This window comes from Salmo trutta, unplaced genomic scaffold (genome assembly GCF_901001165.1).
Source record: "Salmo trutta unplaced genomic scaffold, fSalTru1.1, whole genome shotgun sequence".
Classification (NCBI taxonomy): domain Eukaryota; kingdom Metazoa; phylum Chordata; class Actinopteri; order Salmoniformes; family Salmonidae; genus Salmo; species Salmo trutta.
The window spans coordinates 353,257-375,735 of NW_021822576.1; the positions used below are offsets into that span (position 1 = coordinate 353,257).

General features: G+C 44.4%; 1 protein-coding gene across 1 annotated transcript; it reads left to right on the forward strand.

The window, feature by feature from the left end:
* Positions 1–158: 158 nt before the first annotated feature.
* On the forward strand, positions 159–19,112 carry LOC115182777 (LIM and calponin homology domains-containing protein 1; the record flags this gene model as incomplete). The annotated part of the gene is given in 4 exon segments (XM_029744225.1): positions 159–713; positions 16,074–16,144; positions 16,307–16,376; positions 19,009–19,112. Coding segments are annotated over 4 exon segments (344 nt in total), but the record flags the coding sequence as incomplete, so codon positions are not given.
* Positions 19,113–22,479: the final 3,367 nt, after the last annotated feature.

Here is a 22,479-nt window from a genome sequence, read left to right on the forward strand (position 1 = left end):
TAATGAACCCATGTATTGATGTGAAAACATTTGTATTTATATGGATTAATCTATTATGTTTGTAAAAATCAACAAAAAAAAATCAAAAACATTTAATAAAGAATTTTTTTTATTAACAACAAAAGTTCAAACTCTCGTCGGAGGGTTGTTGTCCAGATCAGAGCTGGCGGCCCGTCGCCTCGCCGGCTGACCGGAATTATAACGGCACCTTTTGGAAAACACACACACCGCCCCAACCCCCTCCAACAACATTCTTCTGTCCTCCCCGTCCTGCGGGCACCAGGACCGGCTGCTGGGCGTCTGTCTCGCGCCTGGCCGGTTGGAGGTTATTTTTAGTGTCCGGTTGGTTCGTGTTGCAGTGTGGAGTGTCACCAATAGCTCACTTTCCTCTACAGCTCAACCGGGAGACGCTCTTCACCGAGTTTAAAGGAGAATCCTGGTAGAATAACGGATATAACAGATACAGGCCTCTCCGTGAGAATTAACGGGTGGAATAACAAGCCCAGCTGTCCGGTAGGAATTAAGGGACGATATTACCGAGCTTTCCTTTAACGGAGACAGGATATTTAAACCCCACGGAACACCACCGTAGCCTACTGAAACTGTTATCAGAGATGGCCAGCACCGGGGCTGAGCGGGAGGAACCTCACCTTCCCCGGGACGAACCGACACATCCCGAGCCTGCATTCAGAGAGGCGCAGAAGTGGATCGAGGTGAGATGTGTGTATATAAACGGGTTATTACCGGGGTTATAAATGTTATATTACAGTAGAGAACAGGGTTATAAATGTTATATTACTGTAGTGGGTTCTGGACTGGAGACCTGGGACTGAGGGGGGATCCTATAAATGTTCTGTTGCAGTAGAGACTGGACTGGAGACCTGGGACTGAGGGGGATCCTATAAATGTTCTGTTGCAGTAGAGACTGGACTGGAGACCTGGGACTGAGGGGGATCCTATAAATGTTCTGTTGCAGTAGAGACTGGACTGGAGACCTGGGACTGAGGGGAGATCCTATAAATGTTCTGTTGCAGTAGAGACTGGACTGGAGACCTGGGACTGAGGGGGGATCCTATAAATGTTCTGTTGCAGTAGAGACTGGACTGGAGACCTGGGACTGAGGGGGATCCTATAAATGTTCTGTTGCAGTAGAGACTGGACTGGAGACCTGGGACTGAGGGGGGATCATATAAATGTTCTGTTGCAGTAGAGACTGGACTGGAGACCTGGGACTGAGGGGGATCCTATAAATGTTCTGTTGCAGTAGAGACTGGACTGGAGACCTGGGACTGAGGGGGGATCCTATAAATGTTCTGTTGCAGTAGAGACTGGACTGGAGACCTGGGACTGAGGGGGGATCCTATAAATGTTCTGTTGCAGTAGAGACTGGACTGGAGACCTGGGACTGAGGGGGATCCTATAAATGTATTATTGCCCCGTCACCTGTTGTCTCACAGGGAGTCCGGTTACAGCTTGACTAGAAGGCACAATGTGGGACATTACTGCTGTGTGTGTGTGTGTGTGTGTGTGTGTGTGTGCATGCTTGCGTCTGTGAGTGTGTGTGTGTGCGTGCTTGCGTCTGTGTGTGAGTGTGTGTGTGCGTGCTTGCGTCTGTGTGTGTGTGTGGTGTGTGTGTGTGTGTGTGACTACGAGAATATTATCTAGTAAGAAATGGAATTTACTAGAACAGTTTCTCTCCGTTCCTCTCGGGTGGCCATGTTGGGGTTTCCTCTCCCGCAGGCGAGAGCCAGGAGATTCCCGGATGGTTGCCATGGTATTCACGCACGTCGGTTCTCCTGTGATGTTTACAACCAATCACGTCGTTTCAGTGGCGTCTGTCTGTGTGTGTCAGGGGGAGGGGGAGGAGTCTTGTTATTGTGAGTAGATCTACAAGGTATCCTGTTTTCCCACCGTCTGATTGGTGGACAGCGACTGATTGAAGTCAGCTGGTTCAACACTTCCTGTCTCAACCACTTCCTATCTCAACCACTTCCTGTCTCAACCACTTCCTGTCTCAACCACTTCCTGTCTCAACCACTTCCTGTCTCAACCAGAGATGATGAGGATGGTATCTTGTCAATCACCACCTTCACGCACGCACACACACACACACTCACGCATACACCTCAGCCAAATACATTTAAACTCAGTTTTTCACAACTCCTGACATTTAGTCTTAGTACAAATTCCCTGTCTTAGGATCACCACTTTATTTTAAGAATGTGAAATGTCAGAATAATAGGAGAGAGAGTGATTTATTTCAGCTTTTATTTCTTTCATCACATTCCCAGTGGGTCAGAAGTTTACATACACTCAATTAGTATTTGGTAGCATTGCCTTTAAATTGTTTAACTTGGGTCAAATGTTTCAGGTAGCCTTCCACAAGCTTCCCACAATAAGTTGGGTGAATTTTGGCCCATTCCTCCTGACAGAGCTGGTGTAACTGAGTCAGGTTTGTAGGCCTCCTTGCTCGCACACACTTTTTCAGTTCTTCCCACAAATGTTCTATAGGATTGAGGTCAGGGCTTTGTGATGGCCACTCCAATACCTTGACTTTGTTGTCCCTAAGCCATTTTGCCACAACTGGAAGTATGCTTGGGGTCATTGTCCATTTGGAAGACCCATTTGCGACCAAGCTTTAACTTCCTGACTGATGTCTTGAGATGTTGCTTCAATATATCCACATCATTTTCCTCCCTCATGATGCCATCTATTTTGTGAAGTGCACCAATTCCTCCTGCAGCAAAGCACCCCCACAACAGGATGCTGCCACCCCCGTGCTTCACGGTTGGGATGGTGTTCTTCGGCTTGCAAGCCTCCCCCTTTTTCTTCCAAACATAGCGATGGTCATTATGGCCAAACAGTTCTATTTTTGTTTCATCAGACCAGAGGCCATTTCTCCAAAAAGTACGATCTTTGTCCCCATGTGCAGTTGCAAACCGTAGGCTGTTTTTTTATGGCGGTTTTGGAGCAGTGGCTTCTTCCTTGCCGAGCGGCCTTTCAGGTTATGTCGATATAGGACTCGTTTTACTGTGGATATAGATACTTTTGTACCTGTTTCCTCCAGATTCTTCACAAGGTCCTTTGCTGTTGTTCTGGGATAGATTTGCACTTTTCGCACCAAAGTATGTTCATCTCTAGGAGACAAAACACGTCTCCTTCCTGAGCGGTATGGCGGCTGCGTGGTCCCATGGTGTTTATACTTGCATACTATTGTTTGTTCAGATGAACGTGGTACCTTCAGGCGTTTGGAAATAGCTCCTCAGGATGAACCAGACTTGTGGAGGTCTACAATTTATTTTCTGAGGTCTTGGCTGATTTCTTTAGATTTTCCCATGATGTCAAGCAAAGAGGCACTGAGATTGAAGGTAGGCCTTGAAATAGGTACACCTCCAATTGACTCAAATTATGTCAATTAGCCTATCAGAAGCTTCTAAAGCCATAACATAATTTTCTGGAATTTTCCAAGCTGTTTAAAGGCACAGTCAACTTAGTGTTGGTAGTTGGTGGATGGGACTACCAGCTCTCTGTAACCTAGAGGGCAACCAGTGGGTCCGTCTCCTCTATACCACCCACCTGGTAGTGTGGTGGATGGGACTACCAGCTCTTTGTAACCTAGAGGACAACCAGTGGGTCCGTCTCCTCTATACCACCTGGTAGTGTGGTGGATGGGACTACCTGCTCTCTGTAACCTAGAGGGCAACCAGTGGGTCCGTCTCCTCTATACCACCTGGTAGTGTGGTGGATGGGACTACCAGCTCTCTGTAACCTAGAGGGCAACCAGTGGGTCCGTCTCCTCTATACCACCTGGTAGTGTGGTGGATGGGACTACCAGCTCTCTGTAACCTAGAGGGCAACCAGTGGGTCCATCTCCTCTATACCAGGTTTCTTGTAGGATGACAATGTCTGTATTTCTGATTTCTTTCGTGAAGTCCAGGTTCCTGCTCTTTGGGGCAAAGGCAGATGACCGCAGATCTATATTCCAGGATGAGATAGTATGTGCATGTGTGGTTTTGTCTCTCTCTCTCTCTCTCTCCCTTTCTCGCTCTCTCCCTTTCTCTCTCTATCTCTCTCTCTCTCTCCCTCTCTCTTCTTAATTCTCTCTATTTATTTATGGCTGGTAAGGCTGCCTCTCTTTCATATTATTTATATCCTCAGACACGTGTGTGTGTGTGTGTGTGTGTGTGTGTGTGTGTGTGTGTGTGTGTGTGTGTGTGTGACATTGGTCTCCAAGGAAACATAACAGCAGTAGCCTTTCAGGTTAGTTTGTCTCCTCGAGGCCCCGCCCCCCCCGCATGGCACAGCGGCCACATAGAAATGTGTGTTCTAGAACAGAGATACCTCTGACGTGTGTTCTAGAACAGAGATACCTCTGACATGTGTTCTAGAACAGATTTACCTCAGACTTGTGTTCTAGAACAGAGATACCTCTGACGTGTGTTCTAGAACAGAGATACCTCTGACGTGTGTTCTAGAACAGAGATACCTCTGACGTGTGTTCTAGAACAGAGATACCTCTGACGTGTGTTCCAGAACAGATTTACCTCTGACGTGTGTTCCAGAACAGAGATACCTCTGACGTGTGTTCTAGAACAGAGATACCTCTGACGTGTGTTCTAGAACAGAGATACCTCTGACGTGTGTTCTACAACAGAGATACCTCTGACGTGTGTTCTAGAACAGAGATACCTCTGACGTGTGTTCTAGAACAGAGATACCTCTGACGTGTGTTCTAGAACAGAGATACCTCTGACGTGTGTTCTAGAACAGAGATACCTCTGACGTGTGTTCTAGAACAGAGATACCTCTGACGTGTGTTCTAGAACAGAGATACCTCTGACGTGTGTTCTAGAACAGAGATACCTCTGACGTGTGTTCTAGAACAGATTTACCTCTGACGAGTGTTCTAGAACAGATTTACCTCTGACGTGTGTTCTAGAACAGAGATACCTCTGACGTGTGTTCTAGAACAGATTTACCTATGAACTGGACTGTGTGTTTACAGTAGGACCTGTCATCATTCTCTATGAACTGGACTGTGTGTTAACAGTAGGACCTGCCATCATTCACTATGAACTGGACTGTGTGTTAACAGGCAGTAGGACCTGCAATCATTGACTATGAACTGGACTGTGTGTTAACAGTAGGACCTGCCATCATTCACTATGAACTGGACTGTGTGTTTACAGGCAGTAGGACCTGTCATCATTCACTATGAACTGGACTGTGTGTTAACAGGCAGTAGGACCTGTCATCATTCACTATGAACTGGACTGTGTGTTAACAGGCAGTAGGACCTGCCATCATTCACTATGAACTGGACTGTGTGTTTACAGTAGGACCTGTCATCATTCACTATGAACTGGACTGTGTGTTTACAGGCAGTAGGACCTGCCATCATTCACTATGAACTGGACTGTGTGTTTACAGTAGGACCTGTCATCATTCACTATGAACTGGACTGTGTGTTAACAGGCAGTAGGACCTGCCATCATTCACTATGAACTGGACTGTGTGTTTACAGTAGGACCTGCCATCATTCACTATGCACTGGACTGTGTGTTTACAGCAGTAGGACCTGCCATCATTCACTATGAACTGGACTGTGTGTTTACAGGCAGTAGGACCTGTCATCATTCACTATGAACTGGACTGTGTGTTTACAGGCAGTAGGACCTGCCATCATTCACTATGAACTGGACTGTGTGTTTACAGTAGGACCTGCCATCATTCACTATGAACTGGACTGTGTGTTTACAGTAGGACCTGCCATCATTCACTATGAACTGGACTGTGTGTTTACAGTAGGACCTGCCATTATTCACTATGAACTGGACTGTGTGTTAACAGTAGGACCTGCCATCATTCACTATGAACTGGACTGTGTGTTAACAGTAGGACCTGCCATCATTCACTATGAACTGGACTGTGTGTTTGCAGTAGGACCTGTCATCAAGTTCGTTTAAACCCCTTTATGAAGTGAAGTTGGTTTAGTAGTATGAACTGGGAATGTGATGTTTACCCCTTTATGAAGTTGGTTTAGTAGTATGAACTGGGAATGTGATATTAACCCCTTTATGAAGTTGGTTTAGTAGTATGAACTGGGAATGTGATATTAACCCCTTTATGAAGTTGGTTTAGTAGTATGAACTGGGAATGTGATATAAACCCCTTTATGAAGTGAAGTTGGTTTAGTAGTATGAACTGGGAATGTGATATTAACCCCTTTATGAAGTTGGTTTAGTAGTATGAACTGGGAATGTGATATAAACCCCTTTATGAAGTTGGTTTAGTAGTATGAACTGGGAATGTGATATTAACCCCTTTATGAAGTTGGTTTAGTAGTATGAACTGGGAATGTGATATAAACCCCTTTATGAAGTTGGTTTAGTAGTATGAACTGGGAATGTGATATTAACCCCTTTATGAAGTTGGTTTAGTAGTATGAACTGGGAATGTGATATTAACCCCTTTATGAAGTTGGTTTAGTAGTATGAACTGGGAATGTGATATTAACCCCTTTATGAAGTTGGTTTAGTAGTATGAACTGGGAATGTGATATTAACCCTTTATGAAGTTGGTTTAGTAGTATGAACTGGGAATGTGATATAAACCCCTTTATGAAGTGAAGTTGGTTTAGTAGTATGAACTGGGAATGTGATGTTAACCCCTTTATGAAGTTGGTTTAGTAGTATGAACTGGGAATGTGATATAACCCCTTTATGAAGTTGGTTTAGTAGTATGAACTGGGAATGTGATATTAACCCCTTTATGAAGTTGGTTTAGTAGTATGAACTGGGAATGTGATGTTAACCCCTTTATGAAGTTGGTTTAGTAGTATGAACTGGGAATGTGATGTTAACCCCTTTATGAAGTTGGTTTAGTAGTATGAACTGGGAATGTGATGTTAACCCCTTTATGAAGTGAAGTTGGTTTAGTAGTATGAACTGGGAATGTGATGTTAACCCCTTTATGAAGTTGGTTTAGTAGTATGAACTGGGAATGTGATGTATAACCCCTTTATGAAGTTGGTTTAGTAGTATGAACTGGGAATGTGATATTAACCCCTTTATGAAGTTGGTTTAGTAGTATGAACTGGGAATGTGATATTAACCCCTTTATGAAGTTGGTTTAGTAGTATGAACTGGGAATGTGATATTAACCCCTTTATAATGAAGTTGGTTTAGTAGTATGAACTGGGAATGTGATATTAACCCCTTTATGAAGTTGGTTTAGTAGTATGAACTGGGAATGTGATATTAACCCCTTTATGAAGTTGGTTTAGTAGTATGAACTGGGAATGTGATATTAACCCCTTTATGAAGTGAAGTTGGTTTAGTAGTATGAACTGGGAATGTGATATTAACCCCTTTATGAAGTGAAGTTGGTTTAGTAGTATGAACTGGGAATGTGATATTAACCCCTTTATGAAGTTGGTTTAGTAGTATGAACTGGGAATGTGATATAACCCCTTTATGAAGTTGGTTTAGTAGTATGAACTGGGAATGTGATATAAACCCCTTTATGAAGTGAAGTTGGTTTAGTAGTATGAACTGGGAATGTGATATTAACCCCTTTATGAAGTTGGTTTAGTAGTATGAACTGGGAATGTGATATTAACCCCTTTATGAAGTGAAGTTGGTTTAGTAGTATGAACTGGGAATGTGATATTAACCCCTTTATGAAGTTGGTTTAGTAGTATGAACTGGGAATGTGATGTTAACCCCTTTATGAAGTTGGTTTAGTAGTATGAACTGGGAATGTGATATTAACCCCTTAATGAAGTTGGTTTAGTAGTATGAACTGGGAATGTGATGTTAACCCCTTTATGAAGTGAAGTTGGTTTAGTAGTATGAACTGGGAATGTGATATAAACCCCTTTATGAAGTTGGTTTAGTAGTATGAACTGGGAATGTGATATAAACCCCTTTATGAAGTGAAGTTGGTTTAGTAGTATGAACTGGGAATGTGATATTAACCCCTTTATGAAGTTGGTTTAGTAGTATGAACTGGGAATGTGATATAAACCCCTTTATGAAGTTGGTTTAGTAGTATGAACTGGGAATGTGATATAAACCCCTTTATGAAGTGAAGTTGGTTTAGTAGTATGAACTGGGAATGTGATATTAACCCCTTTATGAAGTTGGTTTAGTAGTATGAACTGGGAATGTGATATTAACCCCTTTATGAAGTGAAGTTGGTTTAGTAGTATGAACTGGGAATGTGATATAACCCCTTTATGAAGTTGGTTTAGTAGTATGAACTGGGAATGTGATATAAACCCCTTTATGAAGTGAAGTTGGTTTAGTAGTATGAACTGGGAATGTGATATTAACCCCTTTATGAAGTGAAGTTGGTTTAGTAGTATGAACTGGGAATGTGATGTTAACCCCTTTATGAAGTTGGTTTAGTAGTATGAACTGGGAATGTGATGTTAACCCCTTTATGAAGTTGGTTTAGTAGTATGAACTGGGAATGTGATATTAACCCCTTTATGAAGTTGGTTTAGTAGTATGAACTGGGAATGTGATATAACCCCTTTATGAAGTGAAGTTGGTTTAGTAGTATGAACTGGGAATGTGATGTTAACCCCTTTATGAAGTTGGTTTAGTAGTATGAACTGGGAATGTGATGTTAACCCCTTTATGAAGTTGGTTTAGTAGTATGAACTGGGAATGTGATATAAATCCCTTTATGAAGTGAAGTTGGTTTAGTAGTATGAACTGGGAATGTGATATTAACCCCTTTATGAAGTTGGTTTAGTAGTATGAACTGGGAATGTGATATAACCCCTTTATGAAGTTGGTTTAGTAGTATGAACTGGGAATGTGTTATAAACCCCTTTATGAAGTGAAGTTGGTTTAGTAGTATGAACTGGGAATGTGATATTAACACCTTTATGAAGTTGGTTTAGTAGTATGAACTGGGAATGTGATATAAACCCCTTTATGAAGTGAAGTTGGTTTAGTTGTATGAACTGGGAATGTGATATAAATCCCTTTATGAAGTTGGTTTAGTATTATGAACTGGGAATGTGTTATAAACCCCTTTATGAAGTTGGTTTAGTAGTATGAACTGGGAATGTGATATTAACCCCTTTATGAAGTTGGTTTAGTAGTATGAACTGGGGATGTGATATAAACCCCTTTATGAAGTGAAGTTGGTTTAGTAGTATGAACTGGGAATGTGATATAAACCCCTTTATGAAGTTGGTTTAGTAGTATGAACTGGGAATGTGATATTAACCCCTTTATGAAGTTGGTTTAGTAGTATGAACTGGGAATGTGATATAAACCCCTTTATGAAGTTGGTTTAGTAGTATGAACTGGGAATGTGATGTTAACCCCTTTATGAAGTTGGTTTAGTAGTATGAACTGGGAATGTGATATTAACCCCTTTATGAAGTTGGTTTAGTAGTATGAACTGGGAATGTGATATAACCCCTTTACGAAGTTGGTTTAGTAGTATGAACTGGGAATGTGATATAAACCCCTTTATGAAGTGAAGTTGGTTTAGTAGTATGAACTGGGAATGTGATATAAACCCCTTTATGAAGTGAAGTTGGTTTAGTAGTATGAACTGGGATTGTGATATAAACTCCTTTATGAAGTTGGTTTAGTAGTATGAACTGGGAATGTGATATTAACCCCTTTATGATGTTGGTTTAGTAGTATGAACTGGGAATGTGATATAAACCCCTTTATGAAGTGAAGTTGGTTTAGTAGTATGAACTGGGAATGTGATATTAACCTCTTTATGAAGTTGGTTTAGTAGTATGAACTGGGAATGTGATATTAACCCCTTTATGAAGTTGGTTTAGTAGTATGAACTGGGAATGTGATATTAACCCCTTAATGAAGTTGGTTTAGTAGTATGAACTGGGAATGTGATATTAACCCCTTTATGAAGTGAAGTTGGTTTAGTAGTATGAACTGGGAATGTGATATTAACCCCTTTATGAAGTTGGTTTAGTAGTATGAACTGGGAATGTGATATTAACCCCTTTATGAAGTTGGTTTAGTAGTATGAACTGGGAATGTGATATAAACCCCTTTATGAAGTGAAGTTGGTTTAGTAGTATGAACTGGGAATGTGATATTAACCCCTTTATGAAGTTGGTTTAGTAGTATGAACTGGGAATGTGATATTAACCCCTTTATGAAGTTGGTTTAGTAGTATGAACTGGGAATGTGATATTAACCCCTTTATGAAGTGAAGTTGGTTTAGTAGTATGAACTGGGAATGTGATATTAACCCCTTTATGAAGTTGGTTTAGTAGTATGAACTGGGAATGTGATGTTAACCACTTTATGAAGTTGGTTTAGTAGTATGAACTGGGAATGTGATATTAACCCCTTTATGAAGTTGGTTTAGTAGTATGAACTGGGAATGTGATATAACCCCTTTATGAAGTTGGTTTAGTAGTATGAACTGGGAATGTGATATAAACCCCTTTATGAAGTGAAGTTGGTTTAGTAGTATGAACTGGGAATGTGATATTAACCCCTTTATGAAGTGAAGTTGGTTTAGTAGTATGAACTGGGAATGTGATGTTAACCCCTTTTATGAAGTTGGTTTAGTAGTATGAACTGGGATTGTGATATAACCCCTTTATGAAGTGAAGTTGGTTTAGTAGTATGAACTGGGAATGTGATATTAACCCCTTTATGAAGTTGGTTTAGTAGTATGAACTGGGAATGTGATGTTAACCCCTTTATGAAGTTGGTTTAGTAGTATGAACTGGGAATGTGATATTAACCCCTTTATGAAGTTGGTTTAGTAGTATGAACTGGGAATGTGATATAACCCCTTTATGAAGTTGGTTTAGTAGTATGAACTGGGAATGTGATATAAACCCCTTTATGAAGTGAAGTTGGTTTAGTAGTATGAACTGGGAATGTGATGTTAACCCCTTTATGAAGTTGGTTTAGTAGTATGAACTGGGAATGTGATATAAATCCCTTTATGAAGTGAAGTTGGTTTAGTAGTATGAACTGGGAATGTGATATTAACCCCTTTATGAAGTTGGTTTAGTAGTATGAACTGGGAATGTGATATAACCCCTTTATGAAGTTGGTTTAGTAGTATGAACTGGGAATGTGTTATAAACCCCTTTATGAAGTGAAGTTGGTTTAGTAGTATGAACTGGGAATGTGATATTAACACCTTTATGAAGTTGGTTTAGTAGTATGAACTGGGAATGTGATATAAACCCCTTTATGAAGTGAAGTTGGTTTAGTTGTATGAACTGGGAATGTGATATAAATCCCTTTATGAAGTTGGTTTAGTATTATGAACTGGGAATGTGTTATAAACCCCTTTATGAAGTTGGTTTAGTAGTATGAACTGGGAATGTGATATTAACCCCTTTATGAAGTTGGTTTAGTAGTATGAACTGGGGATGTGATATAAACCCCTTTATGAAGTGAAGTTGGTTTAGTAGTATGAACTGGGAATGTGATATAAACCCCTTTATGAAGTTGGTTTAGTAGTATGAACTGGGAATGTGATATTAACCCCTTTATGAAGTTGGTTTAGTAGTATGAACTGGGAATGTGATATAAACCCCTTTATGAAGTTGGTTTAGTAGTATGAACTGGGAATGTGATGTTAACCCCTTTATGAAGTTGGTTTAGTAGTATGAACTGGGAATGTGATATTAACCCCTTTATGAAGTTGGTTTAGTAGTATGAACTGGGAATGTGATATAACCCCTTTACGAAGTTGGTTTAGTAGTATGAACTGGGAATGTGATATAAACCCCTTTATGAAGTGAAGTTGGTTTAGTAGTATGAACTGGGAATGTGATATAAACCCCTTTATGAAGTGAAGTTGGTTTAGTAGTATGAACTGGGATTGTGATATAAACTCCTTTATGAAGTTGGTTTAGTAGTATGAACTGGGAATGTGATATTAACCCCTTTATGATGTTGGTTTAGTAGTATGAACTGGGAATGTGATATAAACCCCTTTATGAAGTTGGTTTAGTAGTATGAACTGGGAATGTGATATAAACCCCTTTATGAAGTGAAGTTGGTTTAGTAGTATGAACTGGGAATGTGATATTAACCCCTTTATGAAGTGAAGTTGGTTTAGTAGTATGAACTGGGAATGTGATATTAACCTCTTTATGAAGTTGGTTTAGTAGTATGAACTGGGAATGTGATATTAACCCCTTTATGAAGTTGGTTTAGTAGTATGAACTGGGAATGTGATGTTAACCCCTTTATGAAGTTGGTTTAGTAGTATGAACTGGGAATGTGATATAACCCCTTTATGATGTTGGTTTAGTAGTATGAACTGGGAATGTGATATTAACCCCTTTATGAAGTTGGTTTAGTAGTATGAACTGGGAATGTGATATTAACCCCTTTATGAAGTTGGTTTAGTAGTATGAACTGGGAATGTGATATTAACCCCTTTATGAAGTGAAGTTGGTTTAGTGGTATGAACTGGGAATGTGATATTAACCCCTTTATGAAGTTGGTTTAGTAGTATGAACTGGGAATGTGATATATACCCCTTTATGAAGTGAAGTTGGTTTAGTAGTATGAACTGGGAATGTGATATTAACCTCTTTATGAAGTTGGTTTAGTAGTATGAACTGGGAATGTGATATAAACCCCTTTATGAAGTTGGTTTAGTAGTATGAACTGGGAATGTGATATTAACCCCTTTATGAAGTTGGTTTAGTAGTATGAACTGGGAATGTGATATTAACCCCTTTATGAACTTGGTTTAGTAGTATGAACTGGGAATGTGATATTAACCCCTTTATGAAGTTGGTTTAGTAGTATGAACTGGGAATGTGATATTAACACCTTTATGAAGTTGGTTTAGTAGTATGAACTGGGAATGTGATATAAACCCCTTTATGAAGTGAAGTTGGTTTAGTTGTATGAACTGGGAATGTGATATAAATCCCTTTATGAAGTTGGTTTAGTATTATGAACTGGGAATGTGTTATAAACCCCTTTATGAAGTTGGTTTAGTAGTATGAACTGGGAATGTGATATTAACCCCTTTATGAAGTTGGTTTAGTAGTATGAACTGGGGATGTGATATAAACCCCTTTATGAAGTGAAGTTGGTTTAGTAGTATGAACTGGGAATGTGATATAAACCCCTTTATGAAGTTGGTTTAGTAGTATGAACTGGGAATGTGATGTTAACCCCTTTATGAAGTTGGTTTAGTAGTATGAACTGGGAATGTGATATTAACCCCTTTATGAAGTTGGTTTAGTAGTATGAACTGGGAATGTGATATAACCCCTTTACGAAGTTGGTTTAGTAGTATGAACTGGGAATGTGATATAAACCCCTTTATGAAGTGAAGTTGGTTTAGTAGTATGAACTGGGAATGTGATATAAACCCCTTTATGAAGTGAAGTTGGTTTAGTAGTATGAACTGGGATTGTGATATAAACTCCTTTATGAAGTTGGTTTAGTAGTATGAACTGGGAATGTGATATTAACCCCTTTATGATGTTGGTTTAGTAGTATGAACTGGGAATGTGATATAAACCCCTTTATGAAGTGAAGTTGGTTTAGTAGTATGAACTGGGAATGTGATATTAACCCCTTTATGAAGTGAAGATGGTTTAGTAGTATGAACTGGGAATGTGATATTAACCTCTTTATGAAGTTGGTTTAGTAGTATGAACTGGGAATGTGATATTAACCCCTTTATGAAGTTGGTTTAGTAGTATGAACTGGGAATGTGATGTTAACCCCTTTATGAAGTTGGTTTAGTAGTATGAACTGGGAATGTGATATAACCCCTTTATGATGTTGGTTTAGTAGTATGAACTGGGAATGTGATATTAACCCCTTTATGAAGTTGGTTTAGTAGTATGAACTGGGAATGTGATATTAACCCCTTTATGAAGTTGGTTTAGTAGTATGAACTGGGAATGTGATATTAACCCCTTTATGAAGTGAAGTTGGTTTAGTGGTATGAACTGGGAATGTGATATTAACCCCTTTATGAAGTTGGTTTAGTAGTATGAACTGGGAATGTGATATAAACCCCTTTATGAAGTGAAGTTGGTTTAGTAGTATGAACTGGGAATGTGATATAAACCCCTTTATGAAGTGAAGTTGGTTTAGTAGTATGAACTGGGAATGTGATATAACCCCTTTATGATGTTGGTTTAGTAGTATGAACTGGGAATGTGATATTAACCCCTTTATGAAGTTGGTTTAGTAGTATGAACTGGGAATGTGATATTAACCCCTTTATGAAGTTGGTTTAGTAGTATGAACTGGGAATGTGATGTTAACCCCTTTATGAAGTTGGTTTAGTTTTTATGAACTGGGAATGTGATATTAACCCCTTTATGAAGTTGGTTTAGTAGTATGAACTGGGAATGTGATATTAACCCCTTTATGAAGTTGGTTTAGTAGTATGAACTGGGAATGTGATATTAACCCCTTTATGAAGTTGGTTTAGTAGTATGAACTGGGAATGTGATATTAACCCCTTTATGAAGTTGGTTTAGTAGTATGAACTGGGAATGTGATGTTAACCCCTTTATGAAGTGAAGTTGGTTTAGTAGTATGAACTGGGAATGGGATATTAACCCCTTTATGAAGTTGGTTTAGTAGTATGAACTGGGAATGTGATATTATTGACTGATATTATAATTGTGGGATTGTTTCATGTCTGTAAAGTAGTTAAAACACTTTCCCTTCCAATCTACATTATTATTGTAATGATGCTCTTATCACATATTTGTGTTTACTGTTGTTACTCCTGTTGTCAATTCACTTGTTTCATTTGTTAGTGTTGTTACCAATCGGAATACATGTATTTTGCATAAAAACCAAATAATGTATTGTTTTTCTGACATTTAGATTTCAGGAAGAATTTCCCTGTAAATATACAACATTATACTGGCAACAGAGTTGGCAGCTTTTACAGTAAGGAAATACTACTGTAAAATACATGATAAACTGGGTGGTTGGAGCCCTGAATGCTGATTGGCTGAAAGCCGTGGTATACTACGGGTATAACATGTATTTTTACTGCTCTAATGACGTTGGTAATCAGTTTATAACAGCAATAAGGCACCTCAGGGGGGTTTGTGGGATATGGCCAATATACCACAGGTTAACGGCTGTATTAAGGCACTCCGCGTTGCGTCGTGCCAAGAACAGCCCTAAGCCATATTCCACATCCCCTCGTGCCTTATTGCTTAATCATAGCATCTTTTGCTGTTAAGCAAATGTACAGTGTTATGCTGGCAACTCTGGTGCCGGAATAATGCTGTACATTTACAGGGAAAAGTTTGACAGGGTAGAACCTGGCTAAACCCTTTTTAAAACCTGGTTAGAACCTCTTTATAACCTGGTTAGAACCTCTATAACCTGGTTAGAACATCTTTTTAACCTGGTTAGAACCTTTCTTAACCTGGATAGAACCTCTTTATAACCTGGTTAGAACCTACCTAGAACCTGCTTAGAACCTCGCTAGAACCTGCTTAGAACCTCGCTGGAACCTGCTTAGAACCTCGCTGGAACCTGCTTAGAACCTCACTAGAACCTGCTTAGAACCTCTTTATAACCTGGTTAGATCCTCTTTAGAATCTTTTTTGAACCTATTTAGAACCTTGATATAACCTCTTTAGAACCTGATTAAAACCTCTTTAGAACCTGGTTAGAACATCTTTAGAACCTGGTTAGAACCTCTTTAGAACCTCTTTGTAACCTTGTTAGAACCATATTATAACCTGGTTAGAACCTCTTTATAACCTGGTTAGAACCTCTTTGTAACCTTGTTAGAACCACGCTAGAATCTCTTTAGAACTGTGTTAGAACCACTTTAGAACCTGGCTAGAACCTCTTTAGAACCTCTTTAGAATCTTTTTAGAACCTCTTTAGAACCTTGTTAGAACCTCTTTAGAACATTTTTAGAACCTGGCTCAAACCTCTTTAGAACCTGATTAAAACCTCTTTAGAACCTGATTAAAACCTCTTTAGAACCTTGTTATAACCTCTTTAGAACCTGATTAAAACCTCTTTAGAACCTGGTTAGAACCTCTATAGAACCGTGATGATGTGTGTTCTCCCCAGGAGGTGACGGGGAAAAGTTTCGGTGAGAAGGACTTCCGGAGCGGCCTGGAGAACGGGATCCTGCTCTGCGAGTGAGTCTGGGACCTCACTTCCGCCTTTCAAATCCCCACAATCCTCTGCTGTTCCACTGTCTCTCTTTAAACACACACACACACACACACACACACACACACACACACACACACACACACATATACTGAGTGTAGTGAAGTGTTTGTCTGTGTCTCTTCCAGGTTACTGTGTTCCATCAGACCAGATTTGGTCCAGAAAATCAACAGACTACCTTCGCCCATCGCTGGACTGGTCAGTACCACTAAATCACATGGGTTTAAAAACACCCTTCTTACATCAGCTGATATCTCAAAGTGCTGTACAGAAACCCAGCCTAAAACCCCCAAACAGCAAGCAATGCAGGTGTAGAATCACGGTGGCTAGGAAAAACTCCCTAGAAAGGCAAAAACCTAGGAAGAAACCTAGAGAGGAACCAGGCTATGAGGGGTGACCAGTCCTCTTCTGGCTGTACTGGGTAGACCAGAGGAACCAGGCTCTGAGGGGTGACCAGTCCTCTACTGGCTGTACTGGGTAGAGAGGAACCAGGCTCTGAGGGGTGACCAGTCCTCTACTGGCTGTACTGGGTAGAGAGGAACCAGGCTCTGAGGGGTTACCAGTCCTCTACTGGCTGTACTGGGTAGACCAGAGGAACCAGGCTCTGAGGGGTGACCAGTCCTCTACTGGCTGTACTGGGTAGACCAGAGGAACCAGGCTCTGAGGGGTGACCAGTCCTCTACTGGCTGTACTGGGTAGACCAGAGTAACCAGGCTCTGAGGGGTGACCAGTCCTCTTCTGGCTGTACTGGGTAGAGAGGAACCAGGTTCTGAGGGGTGACCAGTCCTCTACTGGCTGTACTGGGTAGAGAGGACCAGGCTCTGAGGGGTGACCAGTCCTCTACTGGCTGTACTGGGTAGACCTGAGGAACCAGGCTCTGAGGGGTGACCAGTCTTCTACTGGCTGTACTGGGTAGAGAGTAACCAGGCTCTGAGGGGTTACCAGTCCTCTACTGGCTGTACTGGGTAGAGAGTAACCAGGCTCTGAGGGGTGACCAGTCCTCTACTGGCTGTACTGGGTAGAGAGTAACCAGGCTCTGAGGGGTGACCAGTCCTCTACTGGCTGTACTGGGTAGAGAGTAACCAGGCTCTGAGGGGTTACCAGTCCTCTTCTGGCTGTACTGGGTAGAGAGGAACCAGGCTCTGAGGGGTGACCAGTCCTCTACTGGCTGTACTGGGTAGACCAGAGGAACCAGGCTCTGAGGGGTGACCAGTCCTCTACTGGCTGTACTGGGTAGAGAGTAACCAGGCTCTGAGGGGTTACCAGTCCTGTACTGGCTGTACTGGGTAGACCTGAGGAACCAGGCTCTGAGGGGTGACCAGTCCTCTACTGGCTGTACTGGGTAGACCTGAGGAACCAGGCTCTGAGGGGTGACCAGTCCTCTTCTGGCTGTACTGGGTAGAGAGGAACCAGGCTCTGAGGGGTGACCAGTCCTCTACTGGCTGTACTGGGTAGCCCTGAGGAACCAGGCTCTGAGGGGTGACCAGTCCTCTACTGGCTGTACTGGGTAGACCTGAGGAACCAGGCTCTGAGGGGTGACCAGTCCTCTATTGGCTGTACTGGGTAGACCTGAGGAACCAGGCTCTGAGGGGTGACCAGTCCTCTACTGGCTGTACTGGGTAGACCTGAGGAACCAGGCTCTGAGGGGTGACCAGTCCTCTACTGGCTGTACTGGGTAGACCTGAGGAACCAGGCTCTGAGGGGTTACCAGTCCTCTACTGGCTGTACTGGGTAGACCTGAGGAACCAGGCTCTGAGGGGTGACCAGTCCTGTTCTGGTACTATACTAATGTTACCAAACCAATCACTAGGCTGTTATAATATTGAATATTGATACTATCACTAAGTAGTGGGGATCATGATTTGTTTTTCTCTGAATGAGTCGTTCATTTTTGTTGTTCGTTTGACCTGCAGGCTTCAATTTTTAATTTTAATTTTATTTAACTTTTTAATTGTATGTTATTTCACCTTTATTTAACCAGGAAAGCTCGTGGAGAACAAGTTCTCATTTAGAACTGCGACCTGGCCAAGATAAAGCAAAGCAGTGCAACACAAACAACAACACAGTGTTACAAATGGAATAAACAAGCGTACAGTCAATAACACAATAGAAAAAAAGAAAGTCTATATACAGTGTGTGCAAATGGCATGAGGAGGTAAGGCAATAAATAGGCCATAGTAGCGAAGTAATTACAATTTAGCAAATTAACACTGGAGTGATAGATGAGCAGATGATGATGTGCAAGTAGAAATACTGGTGTGCAAAAGAGCAGAAAGTAAATAAAAACAATATGGGGATGAGGTAGGTCGATTGGGTGGGCTATTTACAGATGGGCTATGTACAGCTGCAGCGATCGGTTAGCTGCTCAGATAGCTGATGTTTAAAGTTAGTGAGGGAAATGTAAGTCTCCAGCTTCAGCGATACTACTACTACTATACAGCTACACTGCTACTGCAATACTACTACTATGCTACTAATAAACTAAATTTCTACTCCCTCCCCCTCCCTCCTTCCCCCCTCCCTCTCCCTCCCCCTTACTCCCCCCCACCTCCCCTCCTCCTCCCTCCCTCCCCCTCCTCCCTCCTCCCTCCCCTCCCCCCCTCCCTCCCTCCCTCCCTCCTCCCCTCTCCCTTCCCCCCTCCCTCCCTCTCCCCCTCCCTTCCCCTCCCTCCTCCCCTCCCCCCTCCCCCCCCTCCCTCCCCCCCTCCCCCTCCCCCCCTCCCCCCCCCTCCCTCCCCCCTCCCCCTCCCCCCCTCCCCCCCCTCCCTCCCCCCTCCTCCCTCCCTCCCCCCCTCCCCCTCCTCCTCCTCTCTCCCTCCTCCCCCCCCAGGACAACCTGTCAGTGTTCCTCAGAGGCTGTGAGGAGTTGGGTCTGAAAGGATCCCAGCTGTTTAATCCTGGAGACCTTCAGGACACCTCCATCCAGGACCTCAGGTCTGTCTGTCTGTCTGTCTGTCTGTCTGTTTAATCCTGGAGACCTCCAGGACACCTCCATACAGGACCTCAGGTCTGTCTGTCTGTCTGTCTGTCTGTCTGTTTGTTTAATCCTGGAGACCTTCAGGACACCTCCATACAGGACCTGAGGGCCAATGAACACCGTTTCATTCATTGGCCCTCAATAGATGAGGCACGGTGTCCGTCGGCCCTCAGTAGATGAGGCACGGTGTCCGATGGCCCTCAGTAGATGAGGCACGGTGTCCGTCGGCCCTCAGTAGATGAGGCACGGTGTTCAAGGGCCCTCAGTAGATGAGGCACGGTGTCCGAGGGCCCTCAGCAGATGAGGCACAGTGTCTGTTGGCCCTCAGTAGATGAGGCACGGTGTTCGTTGGCCCTCAGTAGATGAGGCACGGTGTCCGTTGGCCCTCAGTAGGTGAGGCACGGTGTCAGATGGCCCTCAGTAGATGAGGCACGGTGTTCATTGGCCCTCAGTAGGTGAGGCACGGTGTTCATTGGCCCTCAGTAGATGAGGCACGGTGTTCATTGGCCCTCAGTAGGTGAGGCACGGTGTTCATTGGCCCTCAATAGGTGAGGCACGGTGTTCATTTGCCCTCAGTAGATGAGGCACGGTGTTCATTGGCTCTCAGTAGATGAGGCACGGTGTTCTTGGCCCTCAGTAGGTGAGGCACGGTGTCCGTTGGTCCTCAGTAGGTGAGGCACGGTGTTCCTTGGCCCTCAGTAGATGAGGCACGGTGTCCGTTGGTCCTCAGTAGGTGAGGCACGGTGTCCGTTGGCCCTCAGTAGGTGAGGCACGGTGTCCGTCGGCCCTCAGTAGGTGAGGCACGGTGTCCGTCGGCCCTCAGTAGATGAGGCACGGTGTCCGTCGGTCCTCAGTAGATGAGGCACGGTGTTCATTGACCCTCAGTAGGTGAGGCACGGTGTCCGTCGGCCCTCAGTAGATGAGGCACGGTGTCCGTTGGCCCTCAGTAGGTGAGGCACGGTGTTCATTGGCTCTCAGTAGATGAGGCACGGTGTTCTTGGCCCTCAGTAGGTGAGGCACGGTGTCCGTTGGCCCTCAGTAGATGAGGCACGGTGTCCGTTGGCCCTCAGTAGAGGAGGCACGGTGTCCGTCGGCCCTCAGTAGATGAGGCACGGTGTCCGTCGGCCCTCAGTAGGTGAGGCACGGTGTCCGTCGGCCCTCAGTAGAGGAGGCACGGTGTTCATTGGCCCTCAGCAGGTGAGGCACGGTGTTCATTGGTCCTCAGTAGGTGAGGTACGGTGTCCGTTGGCCCTCAGTAGATGAGGCACGGTGTTCATTGGCCCTCAGTAGATGAGGCACAGTGTTCATTGGCCCTCAGTAGATGAGGCACGTTGTCCATTGGTCCTCAGTAGATGAGGCACGGTGTCCGTTGGCCCTCAGTAGATGAGGGACGGTGTCCGTTGGCCCTCAGTAGATGAGGCACGGTGTCCGTTGGCCCTCAGTAGGTGAGGCATGGTGTCCGTTGGCCCTCAGTAGGTGAGGCACGGTGTCCGTCGGCCCTCAGTAGATGAGGCGCGGTGTCCGAGGGCCCTCAGTAGGTGAGGCACGGTGTCCGTTGGCCCTCAGTAGGTGAGGCACGGTGTCAGATGGCCCTCAGTAGATGAGGCACGGTGTCCGTTGGCCCTCAGTAGATGAGGCACGGTGTTCATTGGCCCTCAGTAGGTGAGGCACGGTGTTCATTGGCCCTCAGTAGGTGAGGCACGGTGTCCGTCGGTCCTCAGTAGATGAGGCACGGTGTCCGTCGTCCCTCAGTAGATGAGGCACGGTGTCCGTCGGTCCTCAGTAGATGAGGCACGGTGTCCGTCGGTCCTCAGTAGGTGAGGCACGGTGTCCGTTGGTCCTCAGTAGGTGAGGCACGGTGTCCGTCGGCCCTCAGTAGATGAGGCACGGTGTCCGTTGGTCCTCAGTAGATGAGGCACGGTGTTCCTTGACCCTCAGTAGGTGAGGCACGGTGTCCGTCGGCCCTCAGTAGATGAGGCACGGTGTCCGTCGGCCCTCAGTAGATGAGGCACGGTGTCCGTTGGCCCTCAGTAGGCGAGGCACGGTGTTAATTGGCTCTCAGTAGATGAGGCACGGTGTTCTTGGCCCTCAGTAGGTGAGGCACGGTGTCTGTTGGCCCTCAGTAGGTGAGGCACGGTGTTCATTGGTCCTCAGTAGGTGAGGCACGGTGTTCGTTGGTCCTCAGTAGGTGAGGTACGGTGTCCGTTGGCCCTCAGTAGATGAGGCACGGTGTTCATTGGCCCTCAGTAGATGAGGCACGGTGTTCATTGGCCCTCAGTAGATGAGGCACAGTGTTCATTGGTCCTCAGTAGATGAGGCACGGTGTTCGAGGGCCCTCAGTAGATGAGGGACGGTGTTCGAGGGCCCTCAGTAGGTGAGGCACGGTGTCCGTTGGCCCTCAGTAGGTGAGGCACGGTGTCCGTCGGCCCTCAGTAGATGAGGCACGGTGTCCGAGGGCCCTCAGTAGATGAGGCACGGTGTCCGTTGGCCCTCAGTAGATGGGGCACGGTGTTCATTGGCCCTCAGTAGATGAGGCACGGTGTCCATTGGTCCTCAGTAGATGAGGCACGGTGTCCGTTGGCCCTCAGTAGATGAGGCACGGTGTCCGTTGGCCCTCAGTAGATGAGGCACGGTGTTCATCGGCCCTCAGTTGGTGAGGCACGGTGTTCATTGGCCCTCAGTAGATGAGGCACGGTGTCCGAGGGCCCTCAGTAGATGAGGCACGGTGTCCGTTGGCCCTCAGTAGATGAGGCACGGTGTCCGAGGGCCCTCAGTAGATGAGGCACGGTGTCCGTTGGCCCTCAGTAGATGAGGCACGGTGTCCGTTGGCCCTCAGTAGATGAGGCACGGTGTTCATTGGCCCTCAGTTGGTGAGGCACGGTGTTCATTGGCCCTCAGTAGATGAGGCACGGTGTTCATTGGCCCTCAGTAGATGAGGCACGGTGTTCATTGGCCCTCAGTAGATGAGGCACGGTGTTCATTGGTCCTCAGTAGATGAGGCACGGTGTTCATCGGCCCTCAGTAGATGAGGCACGGTGTTCATCGGCCCTCAGTAGATGAGGCACGGTGTTCATTGGCCCTCAGTAGAGGAGGCACGGTGTTCATTGGCCCTCAGCAGGTGAGGCACGGTGTTCATTGGTCCTCAGTAGGTGAGGTACGGTGTCCGTTGGCCCTCAGTAGATGAGGCACGGTGTTCATTGGCCCTCAGTAGATGAGGCACAGTGTTCATTGGCCCTCAGTAGATGAGGCACGTTGTCCATTGGTCCTCAGTAGATGAGGCACGGTGTTCGAGGGCCCTCAGTAGATGAGGGACGGTGTCCGTTG